Raw genomic sequence first — 17,010 nt, 5'->3', positions numbered from 1 at the left:
ACTTTTATATTTTTTAATTTAAATATTTACTTTTATCTCTTTTTAGTAAGTTAGGCAAATGTATATAGGCGCCATAGCATGCACCTTTATTTTATCTTTTCAAAATGAATGGAAATTGGAACCTTGAGTTCATGGGCAAATTTGTAATTTAATTTCACTTAGTTTCCCGTTTTGCCCTTGTTTCTACTCCAGCAGAAAGCCCCTCTACACCAAACGCATCGCTTTCAGTCTTTCACAAAGAAAGGTTGTCCTTTTTGGTAATAAGAGCCACAAAACCTGCATTTTCTTTGGGTTATATTAATAGAACTTTGTCCTAACACTTCTGCCACATAAGCTGCTCTTCGTTTTCTCCATTTCTCACTCTTTCTCTTACACTTCGTTCCTTACTTTGTCAAAAGAGGTAAACGCTTGACACCCCATTTCCTTATTTGCTGATTATTAGTAAGATTTTTGTCAAAGATTTAATCTTTCTCACTATAGTATCATTCTTGTGAAGAGTTGAGTCAATATGAATTTGGAACTTTTGGTTTTTTTTTGTGATGGGTGTAGTTAACTCTTGTTAATTTGGTGGATTTTGTTCTGATTAGTGTAAAAGTTCATAGATCTTTAGTCATTATGTCTTTCTTGTATGTTAAGTTGTTCAAATATATGCTGAATTCAATGTTTTCGTGAGTTTGGTTTGAAGCTCCTTTGCATGTGGATCTATTGCAACAGTAAGGATACATTACAAATCACAAGCATTTTTATTTCTATACTTAGCGCTGGATCTAATTCATGACAATAATTTGTTAAGATTTGCATGCATTAGATCTTGATTCGCATAAAGCGTTTCTTTTTGGATTCTTCCTATGTGATTAGAAGAAAATAAATTAATTCCTGTTTCATCAATCTCATGTCACTGTGACAATGATTTTTGTTTTGATATATAATGATCCACAAGGACCAAATTTGGTTGTAAAACATCAACATACATATTGGGTTAGTTGAGTAGTTATATCACTCGTCCGCTTAAGCAACTGTTAGGAGTTTGAATCCCGCTTTGTGTATGCATCAGTTCATTGGCCAGTGACAAACCCTTAAATAGAGTTCCGATCTGCAGGAAATTAGTAACATTTAGTTCTTTCCGCTTACAAAATCCTCTAAATCTGAAGAGAGAATCAGAATCATTGATATCATTGTCTGAAATCTACCGTTGAAACACACACCAAAATTATCGTCCACTTAGACACTATTTAGACCCAAGGATGGAGAAAGTGGATGAGTGATAAATGAAGAGAGAGGGGGGGGGGGGGGGCACAATTTGGTCTAATGGTAGTAGAATTGGTGTTTAAATGGACACCAACGTTTTATGTGGGCAAATAACATTGTTTGGGATTATAAAGACAGAAGCTAAGCAATTGTGTCTTGCCTCCTTGTTTCCAGGAGGAATACAATTCAAAATTGTTACTCGATCCCCTAATTATGCTGTGCTAGTACTAGAAAACATATGATTGATAGTTTGATACAAAAGATATTGAATTGGCTTTTGCTGTATTTTTACTGATCCATACAGAAAGTAAGAATGGTGAAGATTTGCTGCATTGGGGCTGGATATGTTGGGGGTCCTACAATGGCAGTGATTGCACTTAAGTGCCCGTCAATTGAGGTGGCTGTTGTCGATATCTCTAAATCCCGCATTGCAGCCTGGAACAGCGATCAGCTTCCAATATATGAGCCAGGCCTTGACAATGTGGTAAAGCAATGTCGTGGCAAGAACCTCTTCTTCAGCACTGATGTAGAGAAACATGTATTTGAGGCTGACATAGTATTTGTCTCTGTCAACACCCCAACTAAGACTCGCGGTCTTGGAGCCGGCAAAGCAGCAGATTTGACATATTGGGAGAGCGCAGCTCGTATGATCGCCGACGTCTCTAAGTCAGACAAGATTGTGGTTGAGAAATCCACTGTCCCTGTCAAAACTGCTGAGGCCATAGAAAAAATTCTGACTCACAATGCCAAGGGTATCAACTTCCAGATTCTCTCAAACCCGGAATTCCTTGCCGAGGGAACTGCAATCCAAGATCTTTTCAACCCGGACCGAGTTCTCATTGGAGGCAGGGAGACCCCAGGAGGCCAGAAGGCCATTCAAACATTGAAGGAAGTTTATGCTCATTGGGTTCCTGAGGAGAGGATCCTAACCACAAACCTGTGGTCTGCAGAACTCTCTAAGCTTGCTGCCAATGCTTTCTTGGCCCAAAGGATTTCATCAGTTAATGCCATGTCGGCCCTCTGCGAGGCTACCGGTGCAAATGTTAAACAGGTGTCCTTTGCGGTTGGTACAGACACAAGGATTGGACCTAAGTTCCTCAATGCTAGTGTTGGATTTGGTGGATCCTGCTTCCAGAAAGATATCTTGAACCTTGTTTACATCTGCGAGTGCAATGGCCTTCCGGAGGTGGCAGAGTACTGGAAACAAGTCATCAAGATCAATGATTACCAGAAAAGCCGGTTTGTGAACCGTGTGGTTTCGTCTATGTTTAACACGGTTGCAAACAAGAAGATTGCCATTCTGGGATTTGCATTCAAGAAAGACACTGGAGACACTAGGGAGACGCCGGCCATTGATGTGTGCAAGGGGCTACTTGGCGATAAGGCCCGACTGAGCATATACGATCCACAGGTGACCGAGGACCAAATCCAAAGGGATCTGTGGATGAACAAGTTTGATTGGGACCATCCTATCCACCTGCAGCCAACTAGCCCGACAACCGAGAAGAAGGTGAGTGTGGTTTGGGATGCGTATGAGGCAACAAAGGATGCAGATGGTGTTTGCATTCTAACCGAGTGGGATGAGTTCAAGAATCTTGATTATCAGAAGATATATGACAATATGAGGAAACCAGCATTTGTGTTTGATGGAAGGAACATTGTGGATATGGATAAGCTTCGTGAGATTGGATTCATTGTGTACTCAATTGGTAAGCCACTGGATCCATGGCTCAAAGACATGCCTGCTGTGGCCTAAAAGTAACAGATCACTGCACACAAGTTTGATTCAATTATTGCTGTTAATTTTTACAAGTTTTGTTTTGTTTTGATCTTTGGACACTTTTTTCTTTAATATAGATGTTGAGTATAAATTCAGGGAATGTAGGAGGAGGGTCTATGTTTTGCCGTTCTTTGTGCTCCAAATATTCATTATTACATGGCTGTTATAAATTTTCAAGGAAACTATTTTCTTTTTTATTAAATTGTTTTTCTGTTACTATCATATTGGTTGAGAATTTAGAATGGCCTATGCTAGCTTCAAGTTTCTAGTAAAACTTTTTTTTTCTTGGTTTTTATTTCTTTGTTTTCCATTGTTGGTAAGATTTTTCTTTTGTAGGTACATTGGTGTTTAGTATTCACATCAAGAAAGAAAAAATGACACGATATCTAATAAAATTTTAATTTTTAACACATTCTTTTTTATTATTTCACCAAGACTTTTTTAACTTAAGAGTGTCTTAAATACAAAAATAAGTTTTTGTAATCATCCACATATCTTAATCTGAGTGCCAAAATCTCTTTACAAGCCTTTCACACTTACTGTGACAAAGCTCAAACTAGGATCTACCTCCCCTCGAGATACAAGATAAGAACAATAACCAATTTATATGAAAACTCAGAAGCCAATAAATCTCCTTTAGATAGGGCCTCTTGAGGGTAGATTGAAATTCATCTAATTTTCGTAATATTTATTTTTCGGTAGCATCTAATATTTCCATATTAAACAACGGTCTGATATACTCTCTTGAAAGTTTTTTGGGGCTACACCCAACACAGTACACACAGATAGACATAACATTATATAACTGCAGACTTATTTTTGGACAAACTGGAGATACAGCCAGTCATATCGAAATTGATCTAAGGACTCCTCTATACAAAACTATTATGTTTATTCTTTCGGTACTAGTTGCTTAGAGAAAGTAATGATCATCAAGACTGCGTGGCACCAACCCATGTTATTGATTAAACGAGACCTGTCTATGGCAATTCGACTGGCTCAATGTTCCAAATGTCTCGGGCATATTCATGAATGGTGCGGTCACTGCTAAACTTGTGCGAACCTGCTGTGTTCAATATCGACATTCTTGTCCAAGTCTGCAGGCACGGACATGATTTATGAAAGTTAATCACAAAGGTAAGATCAAATGTATTTATTTGTTGCATATGGATGTTCAGCCAAAACAAGTTGATGCATGAAGAACCAATAATGAGGGGGTTATAATGTGTCTCTTTTAAGTTATGATCACCACAGATCAGCAAGCTTATAATGATTCTGGAATTGGCGCATGCTGCCACAAATAACTCATCAACTTGATAGCTACCATGTTAAGCAAATTCATAAGAGAATATGAAGAGGTTATACTTACTTTTTGATCCTGGTATGCTTTATCAACCTTCTCTTGGCATTCTATGTAGCTGGGGAAGTCCTTGCCAACAAGAAAATAATCTGCACGGCCAAAACCTTCATTTCCTTCTAAGGATCCCATCAATTCATCATAGTTGTAAGGCCCAAAAACACCACTTCTGACGAACTTCTTAACTTCTTCAAATCGTGGATCAGGAACAAACTGAATTGGAAGACTTATTGGGTTATTACCATTGGTTATTCGGAACTTTCTGTACTATATAATTGTGCTACGAGCGAATGCCAAAGCAACATTGCATTAAATATATATTCCATGGAAAGTAAAATGCATATATCATAGATATCATGACAAACCTTTCCCTCAGCTCTTTCTTTCCTAAGACCAGCAATTTCATGAGCCTTAGCGCCAAAGAGGAAGAAGTTGTCTTCTCCAACCTCTTCCCTTATTTCAACATTGGCCCCATCTAATGTTCCAATGAGTATGCAGCCATTCATTGCAAATTTCATGTTGCTAGTTCCACTTGCCTCCATACCAGCAGTACTAGAAGGGACATAAATTATTACTTGGCTATGTTAGCAACACAAATGTTTTGCAGGGAAATAAACTAAAAATTGTAATACTACTGTCACTATCAAATTCTAACTATTTCCTGGAACAGCGAAGATAAACTATCAAGATGCATTCCTCAATTTTCCATGCACAAAAATAATTATTTCTATGAGCAGCATATGATGTGCATATGATTATTAACAAATTGATGTTTTCTATCTAGATCTATTCAAGACAAAATTCGAATAAAGATTAGTGTGAGTGATAATATCTTGCTAATTGTTTTTATATATTAGTTTAGAATAAGGGTTAATAGTCAAATAAGTCCTTAAAAGATGGCTAGTTCTTCAAATTAGTCCTTGAAAGATTATAAATCAATAATTTTTGTCCTTCAATCGCTCAGTTAACAATTTTCGTCAATGATCAATGATATGGAACGTTAACTCACATCATATATGACACCTAGCATATCCAATTAGACGTTGAACAAATATATTTATGAAAATTTATCAATTTAATATCATTAGATTATATTAGGATTAGAGTTTATATAATTAGAAAAATAGACTAAATTAATACATTTTCATAAACATATTTATTCAGTGTCCAATTAGATATACTAGGTGTTGTGTACGCTATCAGCTAACGTTCTATATCATCAATCGTTGACGGAAACTATTATTGAGTGATGGAAGGACAAAAATAACTAGTTTGTAATCTTTGAAAGACTAGTTTGATTGATAAAATTTTTCAGGAACTGACTTTGGAGAATGACCCATTTTTCAGGGACTAATTTGACTATTAACGCTTTAGAATAATCATGCAACCAAAGAATAAGACAAACCATGTAAAATATAATCACCTGATATGTTGTGACAATTCACTTGCTGGAATCAGCATCTCAGCAACACTGACATTGTAATCAGGGACAAAAATAACCTGAATGGATTTACGGAAAAAAAATAAGTAACAATATATTTCAAACTCATATTCCAAAAAATGATCTCGCAACACCAAAGTAGAAAGTTGTCAACCTAACTTTGGTTATATTAACAGCAATATGGTCTGAACCTAATACCCCATGCGAACTACCCATATCCCTCACCACCAGATCACTCTTAGTGGCTAAGAAAAGTCATCAATTTCTAGAAGTGCTCTCTAGAAAGAAAGAGAAAAAGAACAAAGTATCGACTAGGTTTAACTACTGCAGCATCATAGTTCTCTTCTTTCTCCCAAAGGTCCCTTTTTTAAAACAAGTCTCAAACACTTCTCCTATAGGGCCATAGATATCTAATAATAACAAATTTGCATTCAAATATGGCATCAATGATGCAGTAAGACCAAAGTATAATTTGATCAGATGGCAAACTTAATAATTACGGTGGACAAAGGAAATACTTAATTAACAAAAACTTTTTAAGTATTGCATGATTCTTAATCCAGGAACACCGTTTTAGAAGTTTGTTGCTTTTAATATTACTTTCCGGATATACATGATAAGCCTAGGACTAGTTAATGAATGAATCTACCTTCATCAGCGATATCACTATAAACCCTTCGACAAAACAAATACAACTAAAAGAAATAAATAAATCACTTGTGGAAAATGAAAGTTTGTTGCTTTTAATATTACTTTCCGGATATACATGATAAGCCTAGGACTAGTTAATGAATGAATCTACCTTCATCAGCGATATCACTATAAACCCTTCGACAAAACAAATACAACTAAAAGAAATAAATAAATCACTTGTGGAAAATGAAGTAGTGTCTACCTTAAGCAGGTCTCCTATTTCAGGATCGTGATTCACTGTAGCCCCAACATCTGTGATAAATTTCACAATTCTCTTGGCTTGCACATATGTAGCAAATGCTTTTCCCCCAAATATACAAACCCTTGGAACAAAATTTGCTTTCCTTTCTTTGGGAGTCATTTCTTTCATCTTCTTGTAGCGGTAAACAATTCCCAAAATATTCAATAGTTGTCGCTTATATTCATGGATTCTCTTTACCTAAATAAAAACAATTAATTCAAGAGTTAAGCAACCATATACAGTAAACTCTTTTGTATTTTAACTAATTAAAAGAAGGGGGAGGGGGGGGGGGGATGATCACATGAAAGGATCTGAATTAAAACATGCGATATGGAGAAAGAGGGAACTATTCAAGGTTCAAAATTGACGGTTATGAATTATACATAAATAATGGTGTATAGAGCTCTATTTACCAGGGTTTATGGCCTGTCAAGATATACAACATAGCCTACTTATTCCTATATATTGACCTAACCTGTTTTATTAATTTTTTATCCAACAACAACGACGACAAAACCTTGTACAATGCTCTATCTATCATAAATCAATGTGCATTTGATATAGGACTAATGTCTTGTATATAAAAATAAATGACAGTAACTTTGATTCCTTAAGGCATTTATGTATAATTTTTTTCAAGTTACTTACTTTACCTTCAACCTAAAAATGTTTGTAAACTTCCGTTCCATGTTTAAAACTTCAAAATTGGGAGCCAAAAGGATACCTAAAGGAAACACATTACCTGTATGTCAAACATTGCATCAGCACTGACAGAATACCCTGTTCGTTCTCTGATTAATGCTGCAACTTTCATCTTGTTAGCCCTCTTTGCCTCCCTCCACTGCTTTTGTAGATCCTCATTGTCTGCAAACTATTGATAAATGATACTAGTGTAGTCAGCCAGAATTACTGAGGATAATATGCGTAAGACTTTAAATAGCAGTTTGAAGGCAATGGAAAAATCACTTGCTGGAAAAAGCAATGCTTGATTCCAGCTTACTAGTTTCATATAGTTCCCATAAAATTTAATTAATATGCCACATTGACTCCTTCAAGATCAAGAAGTAGCAGCATCCTAATGAAGTTGAGCGAATTATGGACTCCATATACCCATATGCGTTCAGATTCAAACAGCACTCCTCATTCAATGACGCTTCAGCAGATAATTCACTAAGTTCAAATATCTTAGATTGAACAAACAGCTGAAGCAAGATCATTTCCATTGCTCCAAACAAAAGACAACCAAATACATGGTATTTCGATTTTAATTTCTTTATTTGACTGAAATTCAAGATCATTTGTTCATTTATGGAGCAGCAAAAACACAGCATTCATGATAAGAAAATAGAGATTCAAGTATTAAACAAACGCGATCCCTCTTCAATTTCTGAAAAGAAAGGATTCAGTATTAAGACAAGAACAATTAAATAATGTAACTACCTTCCGTAGTTCAGCCAGTTTTTCAGTATTCAGGACCCAATCCTCTGTGCCTATCCACTTGGTTATTATTTTACTTAAGGCAGGATTGCAGAACCTGATCCACCTCCTAGGTGTCACACCATTTGTTTTGTTTTGGAATTTCTCAGGCCACAACTGCAAGAAATATGGCATCAAGATCTGTTACCTAAACAGCTTTTCTTTATTGTGGAGTAAATCTAAGAAAAAGGAGGAAGAACTTTTAAAGACATGCAATACATGCATATCATTAAGAATGTGTATGTATTACATCTTTTTCCCAAGCAGCACATATGCAATTTAATAGGAAAAATGCAGAAAATATTAGCATTATATGAGGCAGTAGCATGATTAAAAAATTTCTACCCTTGTGTAATAGATGAAGTGTAGACTGTTATGTGCTAGTTTGTGCTTTCAAAAGAGTAAATAACTAAGATTTAGAAACAGGGTCTCATCCAATAATGCATTTACCTGATAAAATGAATTGAATACTTCATCCTTCACAATTTCACTGTGTATCTCTGCAACTCCATTCACAGCATGACCACCCACAACACAGAGATTGGCCATTCGAACCAATTTGGGTAGTTCTGGTACTGGCTCCAGCAACTGCTCTTTTTCATCCTCGTTAGCAATTATTTCTTCCCCTCCCTCTTTTGCCTCTTCATTATTATCCTTTTCCACTTCTTGTTCAGGATTTTCAAGCTCGTCATGAGGTTCAATGGTCTCATCAGGCTTAACCAGTACATCCGCAAATTCCACAGGCAATTCAACATTATCTAGTATTCTCATTTCCTTCAACTTTTTCTCCAGTAACTTAGAATCTGATGTGCCATACTCTGTGATTATGGTCCGAATTAGCTGTAAAACAAGAAGTATTAGCAATAACTCAATTGGCTGTACCTTGAAATAAATGAGTTTATACAAATATTTCAACATCACCTCGTGATCAATCATTTCGATAATCTCAACATGGCGTGGAAGCAGTTTCTGCATGAGGTCCAAGCTCCATTTCTCTAATGCCTCAGGAAGTACAGTATGATTTGTGTATGCAACAGTTCTAGATCACAGTGGCAGATAGATACATTCAACCAAGAAACCCAAGTCACATTAAAATGGGATGAGATCACCACCTCTCTCTCCCCCTCCCACAAAAACAAAAACAAATATAACCAAAAGCCATTTTCCTAGTAAGTAAAGTTGGCTATGTGGACCAAATAACATCATAGCATTCTATCATAAAAACCCATGGGAAAATAAATTTAAACAAAAGACAAGATACCTTTGAGTGATATTCCAAGCATCTTCCCAACTTAAATCCTTTATATCTATTAAGATTCTCATCAATTCAGGGATGCACAAGGTGGGATGAGTATCATTCATCTGCACTGCAACCTTTTCAGGAAACTCTTCCCAGTTCACTGTTGCTCCTGATCTTCTCTCAAAACGAGTAATGATGTCTTGAAGAGAAGCCGAACATAAAGTATATTGTTGCTTGAGACGAAGGGTCTTCCCCTCTATTGACTCATCCCCAGGGTAGAGAATGTAGCAAATCTGCATTTAAAAGAAAACAGTCAAACAGCATTAAAAGGATCCTTGTTAACTTCCACTCAGATTGTAATTAGATCAATCAACTAGAAATCCACCATATTATCATAAGTCACTTGTGTGTGTGCTGTGTCTGTGTCATATATATATACATGATCATCATGATGCAAACCTTTTCAGCATTGGCTAAAGCCTCATTTGCTTCAGTGTGCTTTCCAGCATTGAAAGCATACAAATCAAATTCTTCAGATGCAGCTTTGGTAGACCAAAGTCTCAAATTGATAGTGCTTTTAGTTTTATATCCCGGTATTGGGACATCATGTGCAACAGCTAGTATGTCTTCTCCTCCAATCCAATGCTTTTTACCATCTGAGCCAGAAACAACTTGACCATAGAACTTTACAGGATATGAAACATCATTTCTAACAATCTCCCAGGGATTGCCCATCTGTTACACAAAGTGACAAGCAAAGAAAGAACATATTAACAGAAAAGAAAACCTAATGTGAATATTATAATTTTATATATGCCAGGAGAACTTATCAACATACCTCAAGCCAATCTTCAGCAACTTCCTCCTGCCCATCTTTTGTTATTCTCTGTTTAAATAAGCCATACTTGTATCTCAATCCATAACCCCATGCTGGATAATTCAATGTGGCCAATGAGTCCAAGAAACATGAAGCAAGACGCCCAAGACCCCCATTTCCAAGTGCAGCATCCGGCTCCTAATATTGGTCAACCAAAATGAATTACTACAACTCTAAGAAATAAAGTGCAATCAAACATTAAAGTTTCAATCAGATTACTCCTATTGCTATAGCCTATAGGAGCTCAGTAAAGGATAACATTTTGCCAAAATAGATATATAGAAAAGCGAACTTCATAAAAATCCATCAGTTGACCCTGCAATGGGAAAACTTCAATATGACATTCTTAAAGTAAAATAATCACTTCACTGAAACCATTTCAGTTTATTTATCTAAATATATTGATTTACAGGATTCTGATGGGAGTCAAACTAGAGACAACTCATGTGAGTGGAATGAACATACATGCCACATTTTAGAATAAATATGAACAAACAGATACAGTATAATGTCCCACCTGACCCGCCACATCTTCTAATTTATACCCAAGCTTGCTCAAAGCCTCTGCATAGGAACCCGTCAGCTCTAGATTTCCAATCGCATTTAATAATGCTCTTCCCTGCAAGACAGGATGTTACGTGGAAATAAATATTGTATGCCAGAAATGTTCAAATTTTATGAAAGCACCAGCGTCTAGACAAACCTGTAAAAATTCCATTGAGAGGTAATAAGCCTGCTTAACATTCAGTTTCTCATAGTAATCATAAGTAGCATTCCAGTTTATTATTAGAGCATCACGAACACTCTGTGCAGTTGCACAGAAAGCTTGCGGAAGCTCAAATTTCTCTGGTGAAAACAGGGGAGTAAACTCTGCATGGTATTTGATACTTGATGCGATAGAAGTAGCATCTGGTGTGAAGGAGCCCAGAGAAGTTGTAGTTTCTGAAACAAACAATAAAATGAAACGATTAATTGGATCACATTGAAGACACAAGATAACTTTCGGTAACATGCAAAACAGTGAGGAATAATATCTCTGAAAAGTCCCTTGGATGAAAGTAAGGACTCATGTCCCCCGCAAAATAACAAAAGATCACTAAATGTGGCCCGCAAAAAGATCACAAAATTTCAACAATCCTCAGCAATTGTGTCTTTCTTTTCATTCAGATGCTACTTTGTTGAAATTAGAATCTTTCCGATGCCAAAAAATTTCCATGTCCTAATTATTGAACAAAAATAGTAATAAAAAATGAATTTGATCTCAATACAGGGAATGAAGCAAATGCAAAACAGAGAGAGAGAGAGAGGAATGATTTTCAGACCATGTTCGTGAGAAAGTGGATCCTCCTGCTGCTGCAGCTTCTGAGGAGCCTCACTGCTGGACACGCACTTCACCAACGTGAAGGAGCTCCTCCTATTCCTCATCATCGTAAGGTTGAGCTTCACGGTGTTTCGCATCATCAAGAGCTTCGACCTTGAGGATCGCGAAGCCGCACCGATGATCCCGGACACAGAGCTGCACCCTAGAAGCCCCTGGGTTCTCATGGAACCCGCCGTCGCAGAAGAGAGCCGCATTGGCGATGGTGATGCCATTTCCCCAAATCTCAATCTCTCCCTGTGAATGAGTGAGATTTTCTTCCTTTGAAAGTGTGAATGTGAGAGCGAGTGAGTGAGTGCTGTTTCTTTCTTTCTTATCTTGGTCACGAGTGTGGTTGGGTCCTCTCTACTCCATTATTGTTATTATGGAAGGTGTGATTGTTGCACTGTTTTGAGTGTTAGACTTGAAAAATCATCGAAACACGAGATCACTCACTTGTCGTAACTAAAATCTCAATTTAAATGATTTATTCTTTCAATTTCACCTAAAATTTCGATTTTCTCTCACGTGTTCACTTCTATTTTTCCATACTTGACTCATTCGGATCGTACTATCGTATCGTATTGGATTCACTGTGGTCGATGCTATCGTGTTGCCCCTACTCCTCTCTGAACGCCACGTGGCATAACCGTTTCTTTCATTGGCCACTGGCTCCGTGTTAGATGTGTGTGAATCAGACTTTTTAACCTACTGACTACTGTAATAAAGGGTTTATCTAAGAACTAAGAAGTAATTCAAGATGTTAAATATAACTTTATTTTATTAAAACTCACAAATTTCTCAAAAAAAATTAATATTCTTATTGTATATTTATTGAAGTGAAAATTTTAAAAATATATATTTAAAATAGTATTAACAATTATTAACTAAAGTTGCATTTAGATATTCTCTGATAAATAATTATCAGGTTTTATATTTATATCTAATTATGTATTATTATATAAAAATGACTAATAAAAAAATGACTATATTTTAGATTATTGATGTATTAAAAATAAATTAATTTTCATATTTGATGTCTTTACATTTCTATTTGAGAAAAAAAAAAGTCTAATAGCCTAATCAAATGAAATGAAAGATGTAAGAAAAATTCAAATTTAAAAACATAATATTCAGGCTTTATATAATTATAAAAAAATTCTACGACGATGAAAAATAGTCATTATATATTCATATAGAGTAATGTTAGAGAATTAATATTGTAACAAATTATTTTGAATTAATAGTATAGTAGATTATTAACACAAGCTTATTATTATGAAAACTCATTAAAAATGAGTTTTTATTAAGTTTGGAATTCGAATATTTTTTAGTTATGTTTTTAAATCACTATAACAAAAATATTGAGTACCGTTAGATTTATCATTGGAATTAACATTGAACGTTAGCAGTGAGTTTATCAGCGAATTTACTATCAAATTTCACAATAAATTCGTAACTCTAGAAAATTACTATCGAATTTAGTTTTTTGACGGTAAAATTGTCAATAATATTTGGAGAGAAGAATAGAAAATTTGGCGTGATCATTACCATCGGATTTATTGGCGACTAAATCTGACGGTAACGTTGATTTAGTTAAACTATTATTTGCTGTTAGGTTGATTTAGAATAAAATTATAATTTTTTTATTGGAATTTTTCTTGGTTCATAGGTAATTAGGCATGTTATTGTGATTTTTGAGTTTGTAATTCGAATTTGTTTGAATTTATTGACTGATATTCTACTGAACATTGTAATATAATGCTGAATTTTGTGTAATTGATGTTGAATTTTGTGACTTGATGTTAAAAAAATGCAATTAAATTACTTTTTCCTTTTAGGTTGATTTAAAGTAAAATTTGAATTTTCTTATTAGGATTTCTCTTAATTCATAGATAATTAAGCATGCTATTATGATTCTTGGATTTATAATTTGAATTTGTTTGAATATAATGATGAATTTTGTATAATTGATGCTGAATTTTGTGACTTGATGTTGAGAGAATGCTTGTTAGTTAAACTACTTTTTGCTGTTAGGTTGATTTAGAATAAAATTATAATTTTCTTATTAGAATTTTCTCTTGGTTCATAGGTAATTTAGGATGTTATGCTATTGTGATTCTTGGGTTTGTAATTTGAATTTGTTTAACTAATATTTTGCTGAACACTATAATATAATGCTGAATTTTGTGAAATTGATGCTGAATTTTCTGACTTGATGTTAAAAGAATGCTTGTCAGATAAACTACATTTTGCTGTTAGGTTTATTTAGAATAAAATTAGAATTTTCTTATTAGGATTTCTCTTAGTTCATAGATAATGTAGGATGCTATTGTGATTCTTGGGTTTGTAATTTGAATTTGTTTGAATTCATTGACTGATATTCTGCTGAACATAGCAATATAATGCTGAATTTATTGTTGATTTATTTTTCTGAATTTCTGTTAATTGGTATGCTATTTGCAAACATGGCGACGGGTAGAGGTCTGACGGATCAGGCTGCTGGTCGTGGTCGTAGTCGTAATCGTAGTCCGGGTAGAGGGAGGGTTCCTTCTGGTACCGCCAAAAATTCTGGATTCTCTCCCTCTACTCTAACTACCCCCGTGATGCCACAGGTTGCGGATTTAGCGGACCAGCTGTTTATCATGGTCCCTGATCTCAACTACGTGCCTTCGTCGATGGTGACGACGCCATCTCCTACCGCTCAGCAGCCCGTTGCCACGGCAACACCACCTCCAGTGACGGAAGTTGTGTCCCCGGAGTCCTCTCATAGAAGTGAGGCAGCTGATGCCCCTCCACCACCTCTCTCATATGATTGACCATTTGACCTAGTGACGGCACGGGATAAGTATCACTTTGAGTCTTATAAATTTTCTGATTATTGTTATTGCTAAAAGTGCTTAAAACTTGATTATATTTTGGTGGATTTAGGTTTGATTGCTTGAATGTGGTTTCCGTTTACTGATTATGATTATTAGTGAAAATTTCCGGTTATTGTTTCTTGTATAGTAGGTTTAGGGTTGGTTGCTAGGTTAGTGTTTCTTGTTTACTGATTATGGTTATTGCTGCAAGTGCCTAGTTATTGTTTGTTGTTTTGTGAATTTAGGTTTGGTTGCTTGAAAGGTTTCCTGTTTCCTGATTAAGGAATTGCCATAGTGTTTTATTGTTGTTAGGTTTGCGCCGAACAACAACGTGTGTATTTAGGGGTAATTACCTTTTTTTAGTTTCAAACCTTTTAAACTAGTTTATATCTTTTATTTTGATTAACTAATTTTAAAGTTTCTTTGTGCTAGCTGCACTTTATATGGGATGCTGAGCACAATCTTACCATCAGGAAGATATTTGATCATAGAATGGGTCGGTGGCTCCAACAGATACTGGAAGATGCTCGTGAGGGACGGGGCCACCTGACGACATGGCTCCAATTGGAAATAAAGAAGGCTCTATTAGTTCATCGGGAGACCGATGAAGGGTTAAGGCATCGGCGTTTCACCAACAGAGCTAACAGAAAATCGGCCAATCGTCCAAGTATACCGGCGGCTCAGCGACCTTCATGAATACTAAGCTAGGTTTGATACTCCATTAGGCGTAATTTGAAAGAAAGTCGAAAAATGGAAAATATATGAAATATATATATGAGATCTCCCTATTCTATTAATAAGGATTTATCTATTAATAGAAGATTAATTTAGTAATAGTTCTTTCTATTAATACTTCTATATTAATACTTATAATATAAAAGGATTAATCGTAGAAATTAGTCGTATAAATAGAATAAATAAATAGAATAGTATTGAATAGTATTCAATTTGAGAAGAGAATCTTTATAGAGGATTTCGAATAGATTCGAAATTTAATAGATTAATAAAATCTATAAATCTGAATATATTACTCCTATTGAATATTCAAATTCATTTTTCTATTACTATTCTTTTTATTTTGTGATTTTATTCTATAAATTTAATTATATTAAATTGATAGATTTTGAAAGTTGAATAAGGTTGGTATGTAGTGACTTTAGTTTTGTTAATAACTTAGTTATATTCTTTTACATATCATTACTAGGCATCCTAATCATATTGTTTCAATGCAACATGTATAGTCGAAGTCGTTAGATCGCAAAGCGACATTAGCGGAGACGTTCAAGTACAACCACACGCTAAAAGGAGAACAAAGCGATATTTGCTAATCAGCAGTCTCAGGATTATTATGTGAGTAAACATATATATGATTTTCTAGTATAAAATTATTAGAGATTAACTATATATCTGTCATACTAATCACAATAACTTGCATTACACAAGAGTCCTACATACAGAGACTAAAGATCACGACCCAGCAGTCTCGCCAAAGTGGGGAGGACGCCACTGATGGCTTTGCAACTACAGTCGTCGATCTTGACGCAGTTTGGCGCGAGACCGCCTCAGTGTCGTACAAGAATCGCATATATGGTTTGGGGTCATTCTTTGCCAACAGCCTCCGCACCTCCACGTTGAGGCCATCGTCAGACTCTGCCACCAGTCGAGTCGTCGAATCCGAAGAAGGCGTGGATTTGAGGCTACAGGTGCAGGTGCTCCAACGCAGCCTTCACCAGTAGGCTCATGAGCTGAACAATTATCGAGAGAGGTATCAGAAAATTCTTACACGCGTGACAAATACGGATGACCTCAAATTGGAGTGGAGGGAGCAACTAGAGCGGTTCAACGTATGGAGGCTCAAATGGAGGTGTACTAGGCTCAGATGCATGCCGCTGGCATCATCCCTACTGGTGGCACACAAACATCACCGCCTTCTGCGCCGTCTCTTCAAGGCCACAAGACCGACAATGAGGACGACGACGACGAGAACTACCTAGATCTTTAGTTATAAGTGTTTCGTTTTATTGTTTCATTATATTTATTTAATGTACTTGACTTTTAATTTATTTAAACATTGTATTATTTATTTTAAGTAATAGAAATTTATTATTTATGAATTGTCCATTAATTGTGTAAAAAATAATTTTAAATAAAAAATTAAAATTGACTATTTATTTCAATTTTTTTTTAAAAATTAACATTACTGTTAGATTTACCGATGAAATAATCTTATGGTAATAGTGCGAAAAACAACATTTTTTGGTGCCAACAATACCATCGAAAAAATTTGTCGAAGTCAATTGGTTTTTCGAGCTAATAATCCGTTGCAAAATCTAACGGTAATTACCGTCGGATGAAAAAATTCCAACAATAAATATTTATCGGTGAGATTTATACCATCTGATTAATTCAAACGGTAAGTATAACCGTAATTCGATACCG

At 35.5% G+C, this 17,010-nt stretch overlaps 2 protein-coding genes across 2 annotated transcripts; one reads left to right on the top strand and one right to left on the bottom strand.

Moving 5' to 3' along the window:
• The first annotated feature begins 312 nt into the window (after positions 1–312).
• LOC130957948 (UDP-glucose 6-dehydrogenase 1-like) lies at positions 313–3,230 on the top strand. Its single transcript, XM_057884810.1, has 2 exons — positions 313–400; positions 1,553–3,230. The coding sequence occupies exon 2, from the start codon at positions 1,562–1,564 to the stop codon at positions 3,002–3,004; it is 1,443 nt and encodes a 480-aa protein (XP_057740793.1). The 5' UTR covers positions 313–400; positions 1,553–1,561; the 3' UTR covers positions 3,005–3,230.
• A 465-nt stretch (positions 3,231–3,695) lies between these two features.
• LOC130955252 (alpha-1,4 glucan phosphorylase L isozyme, chloroplastic/amyloplastic) lies at positions 3,696–12,185 on the bottom strand. The gene is made up of 15 exons (XM_057882076.1): positions 11,676–12,185; positions 11,057–11,295; positions 10,871–10,972; positions 10,315–10,491; positions 9,936–10,211; positions 9,498–9,769; positions 9,158–9,275; positions 8,687–9,076; positions 8,201–8,353; positions 7,503–7,631; positions 6,722–6,958; positions 5,809–5,885; positions 4,751–4,937; positions 4,398–4,598; positions 3,696–4,125 (listed from the first exon to the last, which is right to left on the bottom strand). Exons 1-15 carry the CDS (start codon positions 11,944–11,946, stop codon positions 4,009–4,011), a joined length of 2,946 nt encoding a protein of 981 aa, XP_057738059.1. The 5' UTR covers positions 11,947–12,185; the 3' UTR covers positions 3,696–4,008.
• Between the last annotated feature and the right edge of the window lie 4,825 nt (positions 12,186–17,010).

The sequence above is a fragment of the Arachis stenosperma genome, chromosome 10 (genome assembly GCF_014773155.1).
Source record: "Arachis stenosperma cultivar V10309 chromosome 10, arast.V10309.gnm1.PFL2, whole genome shotgun sequence".
NCBI classification, from domain to species: Eukaryota; Viridiplantae; Streptophyta; class Magnoliopsida; order Fabales; family Fabaceae; genus Arachis; species Arachis stenosperma.
This window is presented reverse-complemented; position numbering and strand designations above follow the sequence as displayed.